Raw genomic sequence first — 19,600 nt, 5'->3', positions numbered from 1 at the left:
ACGGGGCCGGGGGCGAAGCGCTGCAGAAAGAGGGGGCACAACTCCCGCGGGACCCCCCAAAAAGGCTGTCAGGGCTACGGACCAAAGACTAGTCAAAATAAAGGGAAAACCATTAAGGAAGAAGGAAGAAGGGGTGCTTCTGCCACCCGAGATTCACGGGCAAGGCCACGGGACCCGCGCTGCTCCGCGCACCCCACCACCTGGAAAAAGGCAACAAGTGGAAGTTAATAAAATCCCACAGGGATTCAAAGCTCTTCAGCTACGACACAAACCCGACCAAACTACTGGGATCATTTATAACGTATATATAATATATTATGATATATAATAATAGTGGGATTTGCCACTTTTTAAAATGGGGCTTTATAAACCTATCTGCCCTAGCGAAAGCACCGTTTGGCTAAAACCCACGCAGAAACAGGGCAGAGGAGATGAGAAAACCGATCCTTGGGCTGGGGCTGCGGTGCCCGGCGCACCAGGAGGCTTTAACCCTCCGGTCCAGGGTGGGGAGGGATGGACGGGGGTGCAGGGGTAGCCCTAAACAGTCAGAAAAGCTGCACAGGGATCAGCAATTCCCCGTTTCTCACCCCAAAATGGGCCGGGGAGGGGGGCAGACGATGGGATTCTTTGGCAGCTGCTCCAGGCAAAGCCCTGTCACACGGCGCAGGATTAAACCCCAGCTGCGGGATGGCCGAGGGGCCGCCAGTCGCTCCGGGACGGGATTAGAGAAACCCCAGGACGGCGAGTCCCAACGATGCTATTATCACGGGCTGGGGCGGGGTGTGAGGGGGGGCTGCCCCCGGATGGGATCCCAGGGAAACGGGGGGATTTTTTTCAAAGCTTTTCTTAAAAAGCAGCTCAAATCTCTTCCTCACACTCCGGGGAAAAATCCTGCCGCAGGTTTCAGCAACTCAATATTTTGCCGAATTAGCTCCCGCTCCCCACCAGCGCTGCAGAGAGGCGGCCGCGCGGGGGGGTCTGGGCTGAACCCCCTCCCCGGCTCCTTTGCTTTTTGGGTGTGGAGGAATAGTTTTACCATTTTTCCTGCCCATCACAAATCGTAGCTCGACCCGGCTCCCACGAAGAGCTCGAAGCCCCGCTTCCCCCCGGCTGGGCTTCCTCCAACCGCCAACAGCCACCACTTCTCCCGACCTGTCGCAGGAGAAGAAAAACCGTTTTGGTGTGGTTTGCCTGGTTCCCGGCGAGCCGACCCACCCCTCTGCTTCCAGAGGGGTTTTTAATCGTTTCAAGTCTCCTCCTCTGCAAAACGGGGCATCTTTTCCCCCTTCCTGACTTTGCCGGTCTGAGAAGACCCTGAGTTTCCCATTTTACGCCCGCAGGGGCTTTCCGAGCCTGATGGATGCCGAGGGGTGTTTGTGCCACCTCCGAAGGGCTCCGGGTTACAAACCCCGGGGGGGTTTCGCTGGGATGGGTGGGATGGAGCTGCTGGGGCCGCTGGTGCCCAGGGCAGGGCTGGGCTGGGCGGCTGGAAATACGCGTAACCCACCAGCACCAACGAGCAGAGATGGAGAACCAAAGCTTTTTGGTGAAACACCCAGAAAACAGGGGCTAAGGCTTCATCCCGTCGGGATTTCGGATCGCGAGAGAAGCTGTGTTCGCAGTACGCCCCGTACGTCGCACACCGCATCCTTATGAAAATCCGGTCGTTACCTTTTGGGCTGGCTGGAAAAACAGAGAGCACAAGGAGCCGCAGGGATTTTCCACGAGAGGCGAGGAGCGGGGGCCGCGCTGGGAGGGGACCAGCCCCGACCATCAATATTTTTCTACGGCCTCAAAGCGCCAGCGATCAGAGCCGCAGCTTCCCAGCGGTACGCCCGGGCTGTACTGGGGACGCTTGTTTACTTTATTTTTAATATTATTATTAAATTAAACAAAAAGAAAAGAAAGAAAGAAAAAAAAAAAAGAAAAGAGCGATGTGTGGGTTGGCCAAGAACAAAAGGAACCGGGTGGGAGCAGCGAAGCGCCTCCAGGACTTGGCGTCTCTCCTCGATTTTCCCCCGGGGGGGAGCAGCCTCATCCCCCGGGCTCTGGCCAAGCTCTCACCGGGGCGACGGTTCCTTCGACACCTTAAAAGCCTACACCCAAAACCCCCGTTTTTTTCCATTATATACAATACCCAGGAGATTGAGTGACGGGCCAAAGCAGATTGCCCGAAGCCTGCCAGCAGGGACGTACCCGTCCTGCCATCCCCTCCACCGCGGGACCTACCCCTGCTTTATCTGCTCTTTCCTGACCTGTAGGGGATACCTGAAAAAAAAAGAAAAAAAAAAAAAAGAAAAAAAAAAATCCAAGCCGGGCAGAAGCCAGCTGATGCTCCGCGGGGCTGTTTGCCCTGTGCTTGTCTCCCCGTTGCAGTTCCCAGCCTTTCCATTCAGGGCCAGCAAACGCCTTCGGCTCGGGCTGGGATCCTCCGTGCCTCAGGGAGCCTTGTGCTCGCTGGCAGAGCAGAGCCCCCAAAAGAAAAAGGGGAAAAAAAAAATAAAGAAAAAAGGACAATATAGCTCCTGAAATCTCAGCCCCCAGACTCCCCCCTGGAAAGCAATCCCGAATTTCCATGAACTCCCAGGCAACTTCGCAGCTATTTATAACGGCAGTAAACCGAGCAGCGGGACTCGCATTGAGGACGTGGGCATATAAATAGTAGCGGCATTTGGAAATGACCGCACGGGACTATTGTCTCTTCCCCCCCCCGCTCCCCGCACCGTGTCCGCCTGGGCCAGGAGCCCCCAGATGCCAGAAGGTCTCCACCTCTCGCCCCAGGCAAAGCCCCACAGCCAGGGGACACCCAGGGTGGCGGGGACCGAGCCCGTGACCCCAGCACACTCGTGGCACAGGACTCGCCTAAAATTGCTGATGTGGGAGAGAGGAGCCCGCTGTGCCGGGGGTAGCCCCCTGTATGGGGCTTGCCCTCCCGCACCCCCAGGCCCAGACGGCCCTGGGTCGGGCATCGTAAAGCCAGGAAACTTGGCAACGCCCGCAGAACCTCCGTGTTTCTGCTCTGGGCTCGCAGCAAAGCGGCGCACGGGAGCAGAGCTCGCGCTCCTTTTGGGTCTGTAAAACCAGGACCTGCTCCGAGGATGCCACCAGCAGCTCCGCTCCCCAGGAACTGGGCTGGGGCAGGGCCAGATGCATACACTGCTCCTCAAAAGCCTTCCAAAAGCCCCAAACCTCTATTTTTTAATTTAAAAAAAAAAACCCAAAAAACAAAAAACCACAGAAGACCAATGATAAAGGCTGCAGTGGCAAAGAGGGAGCAGCTCCATCGCGCCTCGAGGGCTTATTTCTGTGCCCCTTGATAAGAGGCGATCCCAGCTCCCACCGAAACCAGCCTTCCCACCCCACCCGAGGCCCGGTTTTCCCTCTGGGAAAAGCCTTTGGCTGCTGGAGCCGAGCCCCAGCCCCTGTAACGGGCTTCGTCTTGGGGGACGCTCCCCAGAGCCGCACGGGGAGTGTGAGCAGCGGAGCAGGGACCAGGAGGGCCGGAGCATCGGCCCAGAGAGCAACCGCCCCGGCTCCCTCCGGAGCACTCAACCCGAGTCCGACGAAGGGGGAAAACAGCCACACGTCCCGAGCTCAGCCCGCGCCGTGCACAAACACCTTGTTTTTTCGGCAAAGACATTTGCAGCCGGGGTTAAGGGGACATATAAGGAGGCTCGGTGTGCCAGGAGCTGCTGGTGGTGACCGGCAGGCGAGGGAGCTTTTGGGGAGGATGTTTCTGTTCCATTTGCCTTTTCCAAGCTTCCCAGAAGTCTGGCAAGCAGATTTGCAGCCGGCATGCTCGCCAAATTAAATCACTGCCCTGGAGATGCCTTTGGGATGATGAGACCAGAGCTCTTCCACTTCTCTCCGTGGAGCGGAGCCACCACAGCCCAGGCGTCGGGCTCAAGGGACTGATGGTGCCCAGGTGCAGGACAACCCTCCAGATCCCCACGTGTCCCCAGCGGGGTGGCATTTTCCAGCAGCGCACAGGAACCTTTGCCCAGAGGATGAGTACGGGACACCCCAGCTCCATCAGTCTCTCCTCCCTGTGCGGGTTATGAAGCGTCCCTGGTCCTCCGCGAGGGTGGTTGGGGGTTTTTGGAGGTCTCCAAGGCAAACCAAACCACAGCCCTCACACCACGCACTCCTGGCTTCCACCCCAAAATCCCCTTAAATGTTATTCTAGTGGCATTTGCCCGTCTCAGCAAGGAGGCGGCTGCAGGTCACGCGTCCCCACAGAACCGAGCACCTCCAAGGGGCTGCAAAACGGAGGTCTGGGCACCTCCGCTCCAGGGGCCCGGTTTAACCCGCCTCCCCGAAGGAGGCTCCAAGGAAGGCAGAGACCTTCTTCCTTACCATCCCTGGAGGGATGTAAAAGCCGGGCAGACACAGTGCTTAGAGATATGGTTTAGTGACGGGTTTTGCCAGTGTGGGGTTGACGGTTGGACTCGATGATCTGAAAGGTCCCTTCCAACCTGCGCAATGCTATGATCCCTCCTCCTCTTCTTTTTCCTCCTCCTCCTCCCCTCTTGCTGAGCCCTGCAGAGCTCCCACTGCAGGGATTTTGGATGTATGGGGCTACCCCAGTGCATCCCCCTCGAGGGCACCCGTAACCCCAAGGGGACCCCCCCTTCTCCCCCCCGTGGTGCACACAACACCCTCAAGACTTTGTACCTGAGAAGGGAAGCCCCCAGGAGAGCCACTAAAGCCTTTCAGTAATTAGCAATTAGCAGCCCTGACAGGCTCCCCCTGGCCTCCCTGACAGCAGCTGAGCCTGATGCTAACGAGGTTCCTTGCTAATTATAGCAGGTGAGCAGGGCCACGCTGCCTCCTGGCCTCGGCGGGGGGGGGGCCAACACCGAGCTTTGGGCTGGAAACCTTCCAAATTCCTGGGGCTGTGAAAAACGCGCGGGGTCAGCTCAGGACAGGGCTCCCCGCTGTGCCCAGCGCTCCTCTCCCCCGGGAGCGCGCAGGATGCTGTTCCGGCGCCTGGCCGGGCTCTCTGCTCACAAGCTGGTCCTCGCTCGTTCATCATTTTGAATATTTCATGCCGAATAACGTGGGTTTCTGCGGCGCCCGGCATTGCACCAACCCGGAGCTCGAGCCAGCAAGGAAATACAGTCCCTTGGGGACATCAGGGACTTCAGGGACACGCTCCAGGACACCCAAAGCCTCGGTGGCACAGCGGAAGGCTGGAGCAGATGTCCAGCATCCCAATGGGATTTTAGTCCCTTCCCAGCTGTTAGCGCAGCCCCAAGCCGCTGGTGGGCGAGTGAGGCTGAAGGCTGTGTCTGAGTAGCCACCGGGCTCGTCTCTCCCCATCCTGGTGGCCCCGGGCTGGCTCGCGCTGGCCGGGTCCCCCACTCTGCACCTCCCCAAAGCCGCTCTTTCCCAGCCAGCCCCGAGCAGCAAATTCCAGCTCCGGCTGCCAGACCACAAAACCCCAAGCCCGGCTCGCAGTGTTCAGCTCTCCTGGGAATGCCACAAAAAAAACCCTAAAATTAAAACAAACAAAAAAAACCCCAGCCCTCGCTTCCCTTCCACCAGCTCCCCGAGGCTTTAAAGCCCAGTTTTGCTCAGCAGAGCCGTGAGCGGAGCAGCATTCCCGGCGGCATTTCCCACTGCTGGCATTCAGGATTTTAATTAAGACGCTGGAAAAGAGCCGTCCCGAACTGCTCTCTTGGCCCGGCCCCTCGACGGGGTTCGTTTTCGCCCCACGGGAGGGACGCGGGTACGTGAACGCAGGCGGGATTTAATGAAACCCTTGGAGAAACAAGCCCTTGGCGAGACCCGGGCAGCTGCAGGACGCGCCCCCGGGAGCCGTGAGAGGGGACGGGGTGTCCGAGGGGGTTTTGGGGCCGGAGGGGAGGTGGGATAAGGGGTTTTCCCCGGGCTGCGATGCTCCGGAGGAAGCCCGGCTGTATCCGCTCCCCCAGCACCCATCTCCACCTGCCCTTCCCCGCTGCCGAGGGACGGCGCAGCCAGGGAGGCGCGTGGTGCTGGGGCTCGGGCAGAAGGTAAGGGGGGTGCCCAGCCCTAATTAAAGTCCATATCCCACCCCCCCAGTGCACCCCTTTGCTGCAGTCTCCCAAAAGGGAAGCAGCGTGATAAAATAACCCCCTCCCGACACTCGCAGGCAGGAGAGCATCGCAGGCGGTTGTTAACTTGGCTTTTATTGTCACAGGACACGGCAGCAGACGATGGGACCGGTCACTACGGGGGGGACACGGGGGGACACCGCAGGTCTTCCAGCACAGTCACCTCGAGTGGCAGCACAGCGCTCGGCAGCGGGAGGGAGGGGGAGAAACGATGCTGCGGGGAGAAGATGCCGCTCGCTGTGAGCCCTGCTCCTGCCCGCGCCTCTGCTGCCCCGGCTCTGCAAAGAGACAAATTCTCAGGCCACGGCGATTTTCCCCTTGGGGACGGAGCAATTAATAAGCAGGCAAGGTGGGGGGTGGGGGGGGTGTCCCTGCAAGGAGGATGCTTTCCACCTCCCGGTATCGGCTCCGCTGCATCCATGCCGCAAACTGCCAGCCAGGGGTTTTGCTCGCCCTGCGCTCGGCAGTCGCGGGGCAAAGGCGTTAGTTAACGGAAGGGGCTGCCCTGGGAACTCGGTTCCTCTGGGCTGGAGAAGCCTGATCTTCGCCGGAGGCTTCCGTGTGCATGAGAAAGGCCGTCTGTTCCGTTTGCCTCCCCCCGGAGACGGGGACGCTGCCCCAGCCCAGGCAGAGACACGAAACAGGGGTCAGACTCGGCGGGGGCAGACACCCCAGCAAAGCACCGGGCATGGAGATTCAGCCCGAGATGGAGCAGCCACATCTGCTGCCGTCGCTGCCCTTTGCCCGGGACTTTATTTACAGTGTTATTAAAGGAGAGCGCGCCGAGGAGCCCGAGATGTTAAAAAATGGCTTTTCAGAAAAGCCAGGGATTAAGAGGCTTTTTTTTCCCCCTCCACACTGTAAACACATCTCTGTTTTGCTTTTAACCATGCCCTTGGTGCCAGCCCGTGGGCAGACAGGGAGGGAGAAGGGCTGTGGGAGCCGGCGGGGGGACACGGGGGTCTGCCCCGCTCTCTGCAGCCGCTTCGCTTCACAAACCCAGGGGAAAACCGGGACAAAACGCAGCCCCGGGCTCCGACAGACGGACGCTGGTGGCTGCGGATGGGGGAACCCGCTGGCCTGGCTCTTCGGGGAGGGCCACAGCGGAGGCAGAGGGGGACACAGCCCCCCGCCACCCACCGACCCACGCGGCAGGTGGGTCTGGGGGCACCGAGGGAGGGATGTGGGCAGCGACCGCCCCCTCGGAGCAGCCGGCCAGGCGGGGAAGGTTCTGAGCAGCCCAGGGGATTTTACCCACCAGCAGCACTGAGCAGGAAAAGCAACATCCATCCTCCCCGGGACAGGGATGGCTGGCGACAGCCCCGGAGCCAGCGCGACCCTCGGGGGTCACCCCGGCATTGCGGGTGCACGTCTCAGGGCACAAACAGACCCAGCAAGCCTTTTTAGGGGAGCGGGAAAACCCATATGTACGTGTCTCTGCTGGGTCGGATCCCTCAGAAACACTTCTGAGCCCCCAGGGGTTGACCCAACACCACTGAAGTCACCACGACCCACCTTCACTACTGACTTCAGCCGTGCAGGAGGAGGAAGAGGGAGCAAAGGGGTAAGGTGGACAAAGAACATCTTCCCTGCCGACACAAAGCCCATGTGTAGAAGCCTATGGGCTTTAGAAGGCTGTTGGACCCCAATCCCACCCTCCCCACCTCTTAACCTTCCCCTCCTGGGAGCTGGCACAGCCCCAGGAGCTGCTCCTCAAGCCTGGGGCTGAAGCGCGGGCACCGTCGCAGCAGGATGGCCCGTCCCTCAGTCCCGGCTGGGCCATCCCTCTCGACCCCGCAGCAGGGACGCTCACTCGGGGATGTAGTCCCTGAAGGAGTTAAAGCTGAGGCTCCGGCCTGCTGAGTTCAAGGTGGAGCTGGCTTGCATCTTGGGAATCTTCTCCATCAGCTTCGACACTGTCCTCCTCTTGAAGGAGCCCGGGGAGAAATGCCCCTGTCTCATGAGCTCCTGGTAGAGGGTGTTGAACACCGCCACGGTCTCTTCATAGCTGTCGCGGGTGGAGATCTCGTAGAAAGGAAGCTTCAAGGCTTTGGAGAGGTTTTCACCGTCCTCTGTGGACACCATCCTGTCGAACTGCAAGTCCTTCTTGTTGCCCACGATGACCACGGGGGGCTGCTCGCTCCCGCCGCTCCGCTTGGGGCTGGAGTGGATGTGGTTGATGAGGAAACACAGCCGCATCACCTCGTCGAAGCTGCACCTGTCCGTCACCGAGTAGACCACCGCGAAGCCATCGCCCCACTTGATCTTCTCCTCTATCTGCAGGGAATCCTCCTCCTGCCGGGGCAGACCAGCTCATATTAACAGCAGAAGCCCCAACATCTCCTAAATACCAACACCGCTGGCTGCAACCTAGAAAACCTCCCAAGGGGGCCCGTCACCATCCCCTGCAGGTTTTGGCCCCGGGCTCGCGCACAGCAGTGAGGTGCAAAGCAACACGGGTAGCCCAGGGCAGGAATCCCATGGGTTGGGCAAACCGATGGATGGGGACAGCAAATCAGCTCCATCCTGACGCCGGCGAGGGGAGGGTTAGCGCCGCTAAAGGCAGCTGCTGCTGGATGGGAAGCCAGAACAGGGCTCTCCACTGCCCGCAACCTGCTGGTGGTGGCTCCTCGGACGCAGCGCCCTCCCGCTCCCTCGAGCCGTCTCCTGCCGTCGGGATGCTCCTCCGACGCGGGGAGCAGAGCTGTGCCGCACAGGTCAGGGGAGTGGGGAAATATTCAGCTGAAAGCACACTGTAACTTGTTAGAGACACATAAACTCTTCAAAACACCCTTTTTCCAAGATAAACATGTGATCAATATTTCAGATACAACAGATTGAAGCTGGTGGAAAAGCAGGGATTGCCTTCAACGGCAAGTCACACTTACCATAGAATCACAGAATGGTTTGGGTGGGAAGGGACCTTAGAGATCATCTCATTCCACCCCCTGCCCTGGGCAGGGACACCTCCCACCAGCCCAGGTTGCTCCAAGCCCCGTCCAACCTGGCCTTGAACCCCTCCAGGGATGGGGCAGCCACAGCTTCTCTGGGCAACCTGGGCCAGGGGCTCACCACCCTCACAGCCAAGAATTTCTTCCCAGTATCTCATCTCAGTCTCCCCTCTTTCAGTGGAAAACGCTTCCCCCTCGTCCCACGGCTCCCCTCCCTGCTCCAGAGTCCCTCCCCAGCTTTCCTGGAGCCCCTTGAGGGCCTGGAAGGGGCTGGAAGGTCTCCCCGGAGCCTTCTCTTCTCCAGGCTGAACCCCCCCAGCTCTCTCAGCCTGTCCCCACAGCAGAGGGGCTCCTGTGCATCACTGCCCCAATGATGTTTTCCAGGGTCAGCCAGGTGTGAAACGGCGTGAGCTCACCTGCCCTGCCGTGTCCAGGATCTCAAAGTGCACCATCTCCCCGTCGATGACGGCCATGTGCCTGTAAATCATTTCTGGAGGAGGACAGACAGAAAAGCGTGACTGAGAGAAGCCCCTGGGTGGCAAATAACAGCCCAGGTGCCCTCAACGCAAGCTATGGGGAGAAGTCAGTTTTCACCTGCTGCACCCCACAGCCCGGGTGGCCTCCGTTTCGCAGCCACATCTTGAGCTGGTCCCCAGCCTGTCCCCGTGCCCGAAGGGCAGCCCTGCGCCCACGGCATCGAGCCTGGCATCTCCATGGGGCAGCAGAGACCCAGCCAGCGCCCAGCCGGCTTTTGCCTTGCTGGAAATAAAAGGGCAACGGTGACTGAAGAGCTGGAGGAGAAAGGGGGTCGTGGAGAGATGCTTCTGCAAAGGGAGAGGGGCTCAGCAGGAGGGTAGGAAAAGCTGGGTTTGTTTCGAGACCCTGCTCATGGTCCTAACCCTGCCCCAACCCAGCCCCAACCCAACCCAACCCTAACCCAGCTCCAATCCATCCCTAACCCAGCCCTAATCTATCCCTAACCCAGCCCCAACCCATCCCAAATCCTGCCCTCACCCAGCCCCAACCCAGCCCCAATCTAGCCCTAACCCAGCCCTAACCCATCCCAAATCCTGCCCTAACCCAGCCCTAATCTATCCCTAACCCAGCCCCAACCCATCCCAAACCCTGCCCTAATCTATCCCTAACCAAGCCCCAACCCTGCCCCAATCTATCCCTAACCCATCCCAAACCCATCCCAAATCCTGCCCTAACCCAGCCCTAATCTATCCCTAATCCAGCCCCAACCCAGCCCTAAACCTGCCCCAACCCATCCCTAACCCAGCCCTAACCCAGCCCTAACCCAGCCCCAACCTATCCCAAATCCTGCCCTCACCCAGCCCCAACCCTGCCCCAACTCATCCCTCACCCATCCCAAACCCATCCCAAATCCTGCCCTAATGCAGCCCTAACCCAGCCCCAACCCTGCTGGGGCCAAACTCCGGCTCCAAAGCAGCGGGGAGCGACTCCGAGCGATAAAAGCGGCTGCGAGTCGTGCGTCTGGGCAGCTCTTCCAGCGCAGAAACCGCTCCGAGCTCCACTAACACCAGCAGGCAATAAAACCGGCCCTCGCTCTGCTTAGCAATGGCTGCGGGCGCAGCCTGCTCCACGGGACGCCTCGCTCCCCGCGGACGGAGCAGCTCGGTCACGCCGTGCCACCACGCCACGGGGCAGAATCCCGCTTGGCTTGGCCAACTACGGGATAAGGCAGGCACCGTCCCCCTCCTCCGGCACGGGAAGCCGCCGGTACGCTCACCGTGCGGTGCCTGTATTTTATCACAGCGCACGGAGCGAGCCCAAGCGGAGGAAGCAGCCGCAGGCAGAGAGGAAATCCAGACCGCGCTCTCGAGGAAAGAAAGCGTGGCTCAGCACAGCAGCGAGGAGCGGGGATGGAGAGCACAGACGGGACAGCGGCGGGGTGGTTTCTCAAACCGAGCCTTTCCCTCGGGTCCCCTGTGACCCCGCCGGGTTAGAGCAACACTGAGACTTCCCAGATTTCCCAGCCCGGCGGGTGACAGCAGGCGCTGGGCAGGAGGATGCACAGCCAGCGGTATCTGGGATACTTCGGCAGGGACGTGACCTCAGCGCCCCAAAAACCTCAAACCCGAGTGCAAAAAAAGAAGCCCTGCAAGACAGGAAAGCGCCGGCCGCTGCTCCCGTGGCTCGGATACCGCCTTGCCCTCAAAAGCCACCTCCCAGCAGGAGGATGACTAAGCCCCATGCGCTTCCTTCTGCCATGCTGACGGCTCGTCCCAACGGATTTCGCCTTAACAAAACAACAGAAAAGGGAAAAGGGACGCAGGACCCAGGGAGGTGCCACGACGGCTGGTGGCTCCGACCGCTGCCAGCCTGGTCGAGGAGGAAGAGGAGGGAGTACAGTGAGCTGGGAGCACCGGGGCCTCCGGGCTGAGCCAGGGGCAGCAGAGAAAGCAACAAGAGAAACCTACCGAGGGTCGGGTCGTAGTCTCCAATGAATCTCCTGGTGATGAATCTCACGGTCAACGCTGTAAAACAACAACAACGGGCCCAGTTAGGGTGGGGAGATCAAACTGCGGAGAACCATCGGCTGACGGAGGCAGGAGGGACGGAGCAAGGTCCTGCCCGGCCTCGCGGGACGGTGCTCAGGGCGCCAGGAGAAGACACCCCAGCAGCGACGCCGCGAGCCCGGCCCAGGGTATCGCAGGGCTGGGAAAAGCATCTTCGAAGGTGCCCAGAGAGGCTGGGACCCGGCTGCGCACTGCCGGGGCTGCCCTGTGACAACCAGGGACTACGGTAAAGCAGCAAATTGCCAGATCCCGGCGGCAAAAGGCGAGGGTGAAGCTGGCTGGGAACGGATCGCGGTTGCCCGGGTGGACGCCTTGGACCAAGATGGTTACGAGCCCTCTTTTCTCCCCGCAAAGTCCCCAGCCGACGGCACAGCCCCGTGCAGGCTGTCCTCCGCCTTGTTTCACCCCGGGTACAACGCCGGAAAAGCGCGTCAGGACGGGCAGGAGCCCACCCGGGAGGGCAGCTCGCACCTCGCCTCTCCTGAAACGCTTCCAGAGCTCACAGGCATTTCAAAATAACCTCGTCGCCGCCCCAGGAATGGATCGTTTTCGCATGTTCTTTGCAAACGCTCGCATCAGGGACCGAAACCCACCGCGCGACGGGATGCTGCAGGCAGAGGGGGAGGTCTCTGCACTTCTGCCCAGAGCTGCCCGCTCGCCGCAGCAGCAAGACGCCCGTCACGCCAAGGAGATGCAGCCCGACGGCAGTGGGAGGCACCGACAGCCCCCCGGGACTGGCAAACCCCATCCCCCCTCGCCCGGGACAGCAACCGCTCCTGCTGCTGCCAGAAACACCCGTCCTGCTCGCAGGAGCCCCGAAAGCAGCAGCTGAGGTGGCCGAGGTGGCCAGGCGCCACAGGAGGTGGCCGAGGTGGCCGGTGTTTCACCGCGCTCAGCAAATCGCCGGCAGAGCTGCTGCCCCGAGCCCAGCCCGGCGCACAGGGAAGGCGGCTCCTCGCATGGGCAATCCACCTCCCTGCAGGGTCCGGGTCGATAAATTGCATTTTCTGGCCCTGATCCTGCCAAGATTTATGCACGTGCTTAAGTTTTATGGCGGGTGAGCGATCCCCTCGGTGGCCTGCAGCCAACCGCTGCCCAAGGGCGAGCTCGGCGTGGGGGAAAGCCGGTGCCGGGCCGGGCTCTCCCTCTCCATCGCCGGCGCTGAGGGTAGGACCGCCCGGACGGGTCCCATGAATTTCAGCGCTGTTTGTTTAACCTGACCCGGGCACAGGGAGAAGGGAAAGGCCCCGGGCATTCCTCATGAAACTCATCAAAAGGCCAAAGCCAGAGGAACGCGGGGCACGGCGCAGCAGGAGGTTCTCCCTTACGCCAGCCGTGGCTTGCAGCGAAACCAGGCAGGGAAGGCGTTAGGAGCCGGGGGGGGAGAGCTGAGCGATGCCACCCCCAGCGCGGGGACGCTGGGGACAGGCGGGGGCCGCTGTCTCTGTTCCAGCCCCGCACGGGGTCCGGCTCCCTGCAGCTCCCCGGCGCGCGGGGGCACGAAGCTGGGAAACACCCTGCCCTTCCCCCTGCTGGCACAGCACCAGCGCGGAGACTGAATCCTTCGGCCGCGGTTTCTCCTCCTTGCAAGGGCGAGGAACGGCAGGAACAGCCTGGGCACAGCAGCGCGGGCAATTAAACCCCTCTTATCCAATTACCACATCTCCCTGCACCAGAGACCGGGCGACGCGAAGCCCAAATTAGAGGCTAATGCCCAGCTGGGTGGAGGTCTGCTGGCGCTGGAGCCTTGCCCAACAGCTCCATCGACACCGCGAGGGCTTGCTCCTCGCTGGGGAAAAGCTCTTCCTCTCATCGTCTCCCCCCGCCCGGCCAGGCTGGAGGAGCCAGAGCGCGGCTCCAGAGCAAGGGCTTGTTTGAGGTGGGCAAGCTCCCGGGGGACTGCAAGGAAAATAATCGGAGAGACTCCTTATGCTTCTCCCTAAGGGGCAGCACAAGCTTTGCCGTGGTGCAAGGTCCCTGGACGGGTATTTCCAGCAACGGGGCCAGCAGACAGGGCTGGGGCTCAGCCGGAGAAGGGCCAGAAGGAGAAACAGGGGGAAAAAGCAGAGGCTTTCTACGTAACGAAGCGATTTGGAGGTGCCAGAAATCCTGCTGGTCTGAAGGGGGCAGGGAGGCAGCCAGAGCTTACCCGTCCCTCCTGCTAACACGGCGTCCGGCTTGGCTAAACGTCCTCAAAGTGGCCAAAGGGCCACAAAACCGCATCTGTCCCTGCCCTGGTAAGTGCTGGGCTTTATCCCAGTCTCCTGCTCCGGAGCCTCCCCCCGGCACTGCAGCAGCCCCCCGGCACGGCAGGGCCATCACGGGCCCCACGCCGGCTCCCTGGGTGGCACGGGGAGGTGACAAGGGGAAACTGGCGCCTGTGAAAATGGGCAGAAGCAGGTGAGACGCCGCCAAGCCGTTGGTGAGACGTCGCCAAGCCGTTGGTGAGACGCCGCCAAGCCGGCTCATTTCGGGAAGAGCGCGGCGAGGCTCACAGCACCCCAATGGGGGATGCAGGAACCCGGCGCTGAAGAGCTGGGGACGCGGTTTTGCCTTGAAGCAAAGCCAACGTGCTTTTTGCCTGACTTCTCCCACCTGCAGCCCGAAGGACCCCACAAGAAAGGCCCGGGCGCGCTGGGAGGAGCCGGGATGCTCGGGCTGAAGGGGAAGCACCGGGGAGGCGCCGGGGAGCGGGTGGTGCTTGGCTGCCATCAGTGTCCCAGCAGCCCAGAACTTGCCTGCAAGGCTACCGGGGGCTCACGGCAAGACAACTGCGTTGCCCGGCAAGGGAAAGCCACGGCTTGGGGGGCTGGGCACTGCGGGCAGCGCGCGGTCCCCTCTGGCTGTCGCAGGGAGGGAGGAGCGACGGCAAAGCCAAGGTGCTGCTGGGGCGCCCGCAGCGAGGGCACGGCACGCGGAGCCCGCGGCGGCTCGCTGACACGGGCCGTCCTGTCCGGGGGGGGATAATTGGGATAATCACGGGTGGTTTGGCGGAGACCGGCGGGCGCGCAGAGGAGGCGGGTGGTGGGGATGGGTGGGATGTGGGGATGTGTGGGAGCGTGTCCACACGCCCGGGGCTGCGGTCGGCAGCTCGGCTCGCACCGAGGGGATATTTCGGGAGCAGCCCCGTGATGGCCACGCTGTGGGAGGCCGGCTGTGGGCCGTGGAGCTGACAAAGCAACCGAGCGAATGCAAATGTCATCCCTCCTCTGCTCGGGAAACACCAGAGGAGGCGGCGCAGGGTCCAGCCCCTGAGAGCCCCCGGTGCTGGAGGAGCCTTTGATCAGCGGGAGAGCGACCAGGCTTGAGAAGAGATCGCCGCAGGAGCCCAACCACATCTCCTGAGGTCCCTTCTGCTGGCAAAGGACCCCCCGGCCAAGCCCAAGGGCTTGTTTTTCTATTCACTTTCATCTCCATCCCGCCCTCCAGAATATCTTCCTGCAGGGAATTAATTGCCTTTAGGATGCAACAGGGAGGACACGGAAAGCCCCGGCATCTCCGGAGGCAGCTCTCCCCTGGCAGCGCCAGCGAGCTCTCCTCTGCCTCTCAGCTCTTCCCTCCGGAGCACGAAGGGGAGCCGTGCCTGGGGCCGAAAAGCCGGCAGCAGTGCAAACACCCGCTCAGGGGTTGGCTTTGGGAAGGGTGAGGTGACACAACTAATCTCCACGCGTGGCCCTCCGGGTCTAAGCCGATCCAAACGCCCTTCCAGGCTGCCCCAGATGCGCCGCTCCCAGGCACACAACCCTCCACCTTTTCGAGGCAGCTGCTGGGAAACGCAGCGTCGATGCCTGGGTGCGATTTTCTGGCGGAAGCCGTGGTTGGGAGGGAGCGCGGGAGCAGGGCTAATGGAAGGGACGCTTAAGCCCTTCAAGGCGTTAATGAGGGTAATGGGTGCGCACAGGCCGCGCGGGGACAGGAGTCAAAGGCAGTGGAGAGGCTGAGAGCTGGCTCGGAAAGGCAACAGGGCCGGAAAGTGAAATTGGTGGAAAATGAGTGGGAACAGGGGAAAAAAAAATAACAGCAAGAGCAAAGCAGGAGTACAGAGCCCGGGGGGGGCCAGATGGAGACGCTGCGCACCAGGCGGCCACGCAGCAGGAGGAAGGAGACGGAGCAGGAGTGCGAAGGGAGAATAACCCTCACCGAAACTGGGATACGGGATTAAATCCTTCCCCAGAAAACAAGGCAGGGATGGAAAGCTCGCACGGCGCAGGACGGGTGCAGTCCCACACCGCGCTCGCTTTCCCCATGCAAACCGGGGGGCAGTTTGTCGCCGCTGGCCGTGGGCAGACACCCCCCACGTCCTGCCCCTGCACACCCGCACCGTCACCCCAGGATCTCTGCCTTTGCCCCGGGGACATGGCTCCCCACCGGAGCCGGGCTTTCTGCTTCCCCAGCCCCGGCATCTCTGCCCCGAGCAGCATCCCCTGCCCCGCCGCCTGCCCGGCTCCTGCGTGGGGCATCGCCATCCTCCAGCCTTCCAACCGCCCCCCGGTCTCCCACCCTGCCCGCCAGAGAAGGGGTTTGACGGAAGAATCATGTAATTTAGCAAAACTGCTCCGCGGGGATAACCGAGGATCCGGCGGGAGGCACATCTCGGCGGCTTCAAAGGGGCGACCAAATTATCAGCCGGAGAGCGAGAGGAGTCAGGGGCGATTTTTGGAAAGCACCTGATTCTGTGTCATACGTTCGGCAGGCACCCAAAGCCGGAGCGCGTGGTGTTGTATGAGAAGAGGAGCCAATTAAATTGATTAAAAATTGGCCGGAGAGCAAGAACACAAGCGGAGCTGCCAATGGGAAGGAGCGGATGCGGCAGAGAGGCCTCGGCACGTCCACGCAGCCTTATATGGAGTTTTTTCTCCCCATCTTGAACATCAGTAACCTCAGAAAGGGCTCTGCTTGGGCAGCCCCAAAGCCGAAAGGGTTAATTTTATGTTCAGTTTGGCCTCTAGGAATGACTACGGGAGGGTTCGCCGCAGGATTAATCTGCCGGCGCGGGGACGGGCTGGTTGCCTCCCGGCCGGCATCGAGCCCCGCGCCCACGTGCCGCTCTGCGTGTGCTGCGCCGAGCACGTCCCTCCTGCGAGCGCAGCGGCTCCCGGCATCAATGCGGCGCGGGCTGTGGAAGCAGAGCTCCCCTCTGAAGTACGGCGAAGTTTACACGGGCTGGCGGCAGCCGCGGATAAGGCAGGCTCTGGCCGGGCTGGATTTACAGCCTCCCGCAGGTGATTTACGCAGCCCCAGCCAAACCTTTCGGCTCCCGGCAGGGCCCAGCCGTGGGTCTGTGCCCGACCCCGACCCCGCTCGGGGGATCTGGGGCCGCGGGTCACTGGATCGCGAAGATTTCCAAACTGCTGCAAAAAAATCAAACTCTTCTGCTGAGAACTGCGGGGTTTTCCCATCTTTTGCAGCTGTTTCAACCGCCCTTTAGATCGTTCCCACTCCTCGGCCCCCCCAGCTCTCCCAGCCCAGCCAGCAGCGCCGGGGGATGCTCCGGCGTGGGGTCCCCTCGCTTCCTGCTGGGACCCGGAGCTTGGTGGCTTGGGGACAGGTTTGGATGAAGCCCACCTTCATCCTCCCCTTCCCTCCCCAAACCCGGGACCCCCGCGCGTGGCACCCCTTCTCTCCCAGCCCCCTCGGGCAGCCCCGGCTCCCCCTGGCCCCGGGGACCAGCCGCCTCCCCCAGCCCGTCCTCCCCAGCCCCGTGGGAGCTCAGCGCCGCCACCGATGCTTTTGCCTCCTTCCTCGTGCTGCGCACACGGGTCCCTCAGGCCAGATGCTCCCGTCCATCACCCAGGCTGTAACCGTCCCGCCGGGCAGGGGAAAGCACCTACAGGTTTCCTCGCCGCAGGACCCGGCAGCTCGGGCACGGCACCCGGTAAAGGCGACACGCTGTCCCTTCGCGGGAGAGGACGTGCAGGGCAGCACCCGAGGGGACAGGGACGGGGAGAGACCTGCGCCAGGGCAGCTGCCAGCCCGCGGGGCATCGCGTGCCTGCTCCAGGGGCTGCTGCCGGTTCCTGGAACGCTCCTGCTCTCCTCCATGTATTGATTGCCTCCCTCCGCCCTGATTTCATGGCCTGTGTCACCGCCACAGCTCAAGAGGACGGCAAAAGAGCCCTGCTGAAGGGTCTGGGCGGTTGGAGGCACCCGCGGAGCTGAGCCGGTGCCAGGCAGACCCTGCAGGTACCCGGCCCCGCCGTGGCAGCCGGAGGAAGCTTCGAAGCCCCTCGGCATGCTCCCACCCCACGGAGGAGGCACGGCGGCCTCTCGCTTGCCCACAGGAGGGGCCCAAAGCCCCCAGGCACCCGCTCCGCGCCGGGTGGGATGAATGCTGGCGGGGGGAGCGCGTATGTGCCAGCAGGGTGGGGGCGAGCCAAGGCGCTCTGTACGCTCTGTACAGCCGTCGCTCACCGCTCCAGCTGCTTGCAGGGACTTCAAGGCCAAACACCGCACGTGGACCCCCCCCGGTTCTCTGGGGGTGCCCGGAGCTGAGCCCCGTTCCCCTGCTCCCATTCCCCCATGCCAGGCTGGTAATTGAGACCTGGGAGTTGCCTCCTTTAGTTTCACCAGGGAAATCACGATTTTTCACTAATGCCGGGCAAGAGGAACTCGCCGGGCAGCACGGCGAGAGGCTCGCCGGTTACTGTATATGGAAACGCAACCTCACCGGCACCAACAGCCCCCGCTGCTGGCCACCAGCCAGGCGGAGGTGCCGCCGATGCCGCACATTTAAAGGTTATGCCTTTTCCGGAGCCACCAGCCAGCGGGACGCTGCCCTGGCCCCAAGGACACGGGTGTCCCCCCCGGCTCTGTGTGGATCGCTGCTCTCCTGCCCTGCTGTGATAAAACCAAGGTGGACACGCACCTTTCCTCGCCAGCACCCGGCACCTCCCGGCCCCGCTCCTGGCACGCTGGGTGCTGCGCAGGAATGGAGGGGAGGCCACCTTTGCCCCCGGGCACTCGCAGCCTGGGCCAGAGGAGTGGGAAGGGGGGAAAGGACGATGCCCCGGCAGGACTCGGGGGGATGGAGAGAGCTCAGGTGCTCCCAGCTCCGCGTCCCCAATCCCCACCCTGGCAGCCGCAGAGGGAAAGCACTGAGCAAAGTGCAGGGAAAAGGAGTTTTCCCAAAGGCAAACTGAACCCACAAAGGCAAACCGAACCCAGTGCTGCGCCACGAGGCTCCGCAAACCCCGCTCCATTTGCTGAAAACGAGCAGCAAACTCCAAGTACCCAAAAAAGCACAAACCTGAGCTCGGCGTTCGGTCCTGAAGCTCCCGTGGTCAGCAGCCTCCCACCCTGACCCACTGCCCTGGGCTCGCCGCGCAGCTGGGGACGGTTTTGGGCTGCAAAGCGCCCACCGCCACCACTCGAGGGGAGGGAAACTGGGTGCCCTTAAACGTAGCGGGCTCAGGGTCCACCTGGGCGATGCTGCAGCTGCCCCGGAGAAACTCATTCCCCACCCCGGCTTTCTGAAAGAGCCCCCGCCTGCTGCCCACCCGGCTGGACCTCGGGGGGCTCGGCCCCTCATCCGGGGAAAGGAGACCCAGGGGTGCAGGGGGATGGAGCGGGGATGCTGGGGGGATGCAGGGGTGATGCGGGGGGGCTGAGGGGCAATGCAGGGGGGATGCCAGGGGGGATAAGGGGATGACGCTGGGGGGGATGAAGGAGGGATGCCGGAGTGATGCGGGGGGGATGCCGCCTCCTACCTGTCTTGCCCACGGCGCTCTGCCCCAGCACGACGAGGCGCAGGCTGCGGGCCGTGCTGAGGCTGACGGAGCGGCGCAGGGGCCGCGGGAAGCTCATGCCGGGGCCGGGGCCGGGGCCGGGGCCGGGACCCGCCGCGCTCCGCCGCGCTCCCCGCTCCGCCGGGCGCTCCCCGCCGGCTCCGCCCCGGGGGCCGGGCGGGCTCAGCCCCGGGCTCGGGGCGGGCGGTCCCAGCCCATGCCCACCTCCTCCTCCTCCTCCGCCCCGAAGAGGGGGTGCCCCCGGCAGCAGCGGAGGCGGCCGCT

General features: G+C 62.4%; 1 protein-coding gene across 1 annotated transcript; it reads right to left on the bottom strand.

Moving 5' to 3' along the window:
* Positions 1–6,158: 6,158 nt before the first annotated feature.
* On the bottom strand, positions 6,159–19,506 carry LOC134515085 (ras-related and estrogen-regulated growth inhibitor-like). Its single transcript, XM_063333657.1, has 4 exons — positions 19,298–19,506; positions 11,494–11,550; positions 9,466–9,539; positions 6,159–8,393 (listed from the first exon to the last, which is right to left on the bottom strand). The coding sequence occupies exons 1-4, from the start codon at positions 19,392–19,394 to the stop codon at positions 7,908–7,910; spliced, it is 714 nt and encodes a 237-aa protein (XP_063189727.1). The 5' UTR covers positions 19,395–19,506; the 3' UTR covers positions 6,159–7,907.
* Between the last annotated feature and the right edge of the window lie 94 nt (positions 19,507–19,600).

The sequence above is a fragment of the Chroicocephalus ridibundus genome, chromosome 4 (genome assembly GCF_963924245.1).
Source record: "Chroicocephalus ridibundus chromosome 4, bChrRid1.1, whole genome shotgun sequence".
Lineage (NCBI taxonomy): Eukaryota > Metazoa > Chordata > Aves > Charadriiformes > Laridae > Chroicocephalus > Chroicocephalus ridibundus.
This window is presented reverse-complemented; position numbering and strand designations above follow the sequence as displayed.

Coding starts and splice junctions, on each gene's coding strand:
- LOC134515085 (XM_063333657.1), bottom strand. CDS start 19,394: ATGAGCTTCCCGCGGCCCCTGCGCCGCTCCGTCAGCCTCAGCACGGCC. Junction 11,551..19,297: donor GAGCGCCGTGGGCAAGACAG/GTAGGAGGCGGC, acceptor GTTGTTTTACAG/CGTTGACCGTGAGATTCATC. Junction 9,540..11,493: donor AGACTACGACCCGACCCTCG/GTAGGTTTCTCT, acceptor GTCCTCCTCCAG/AAATGATTTACAGGCACATG.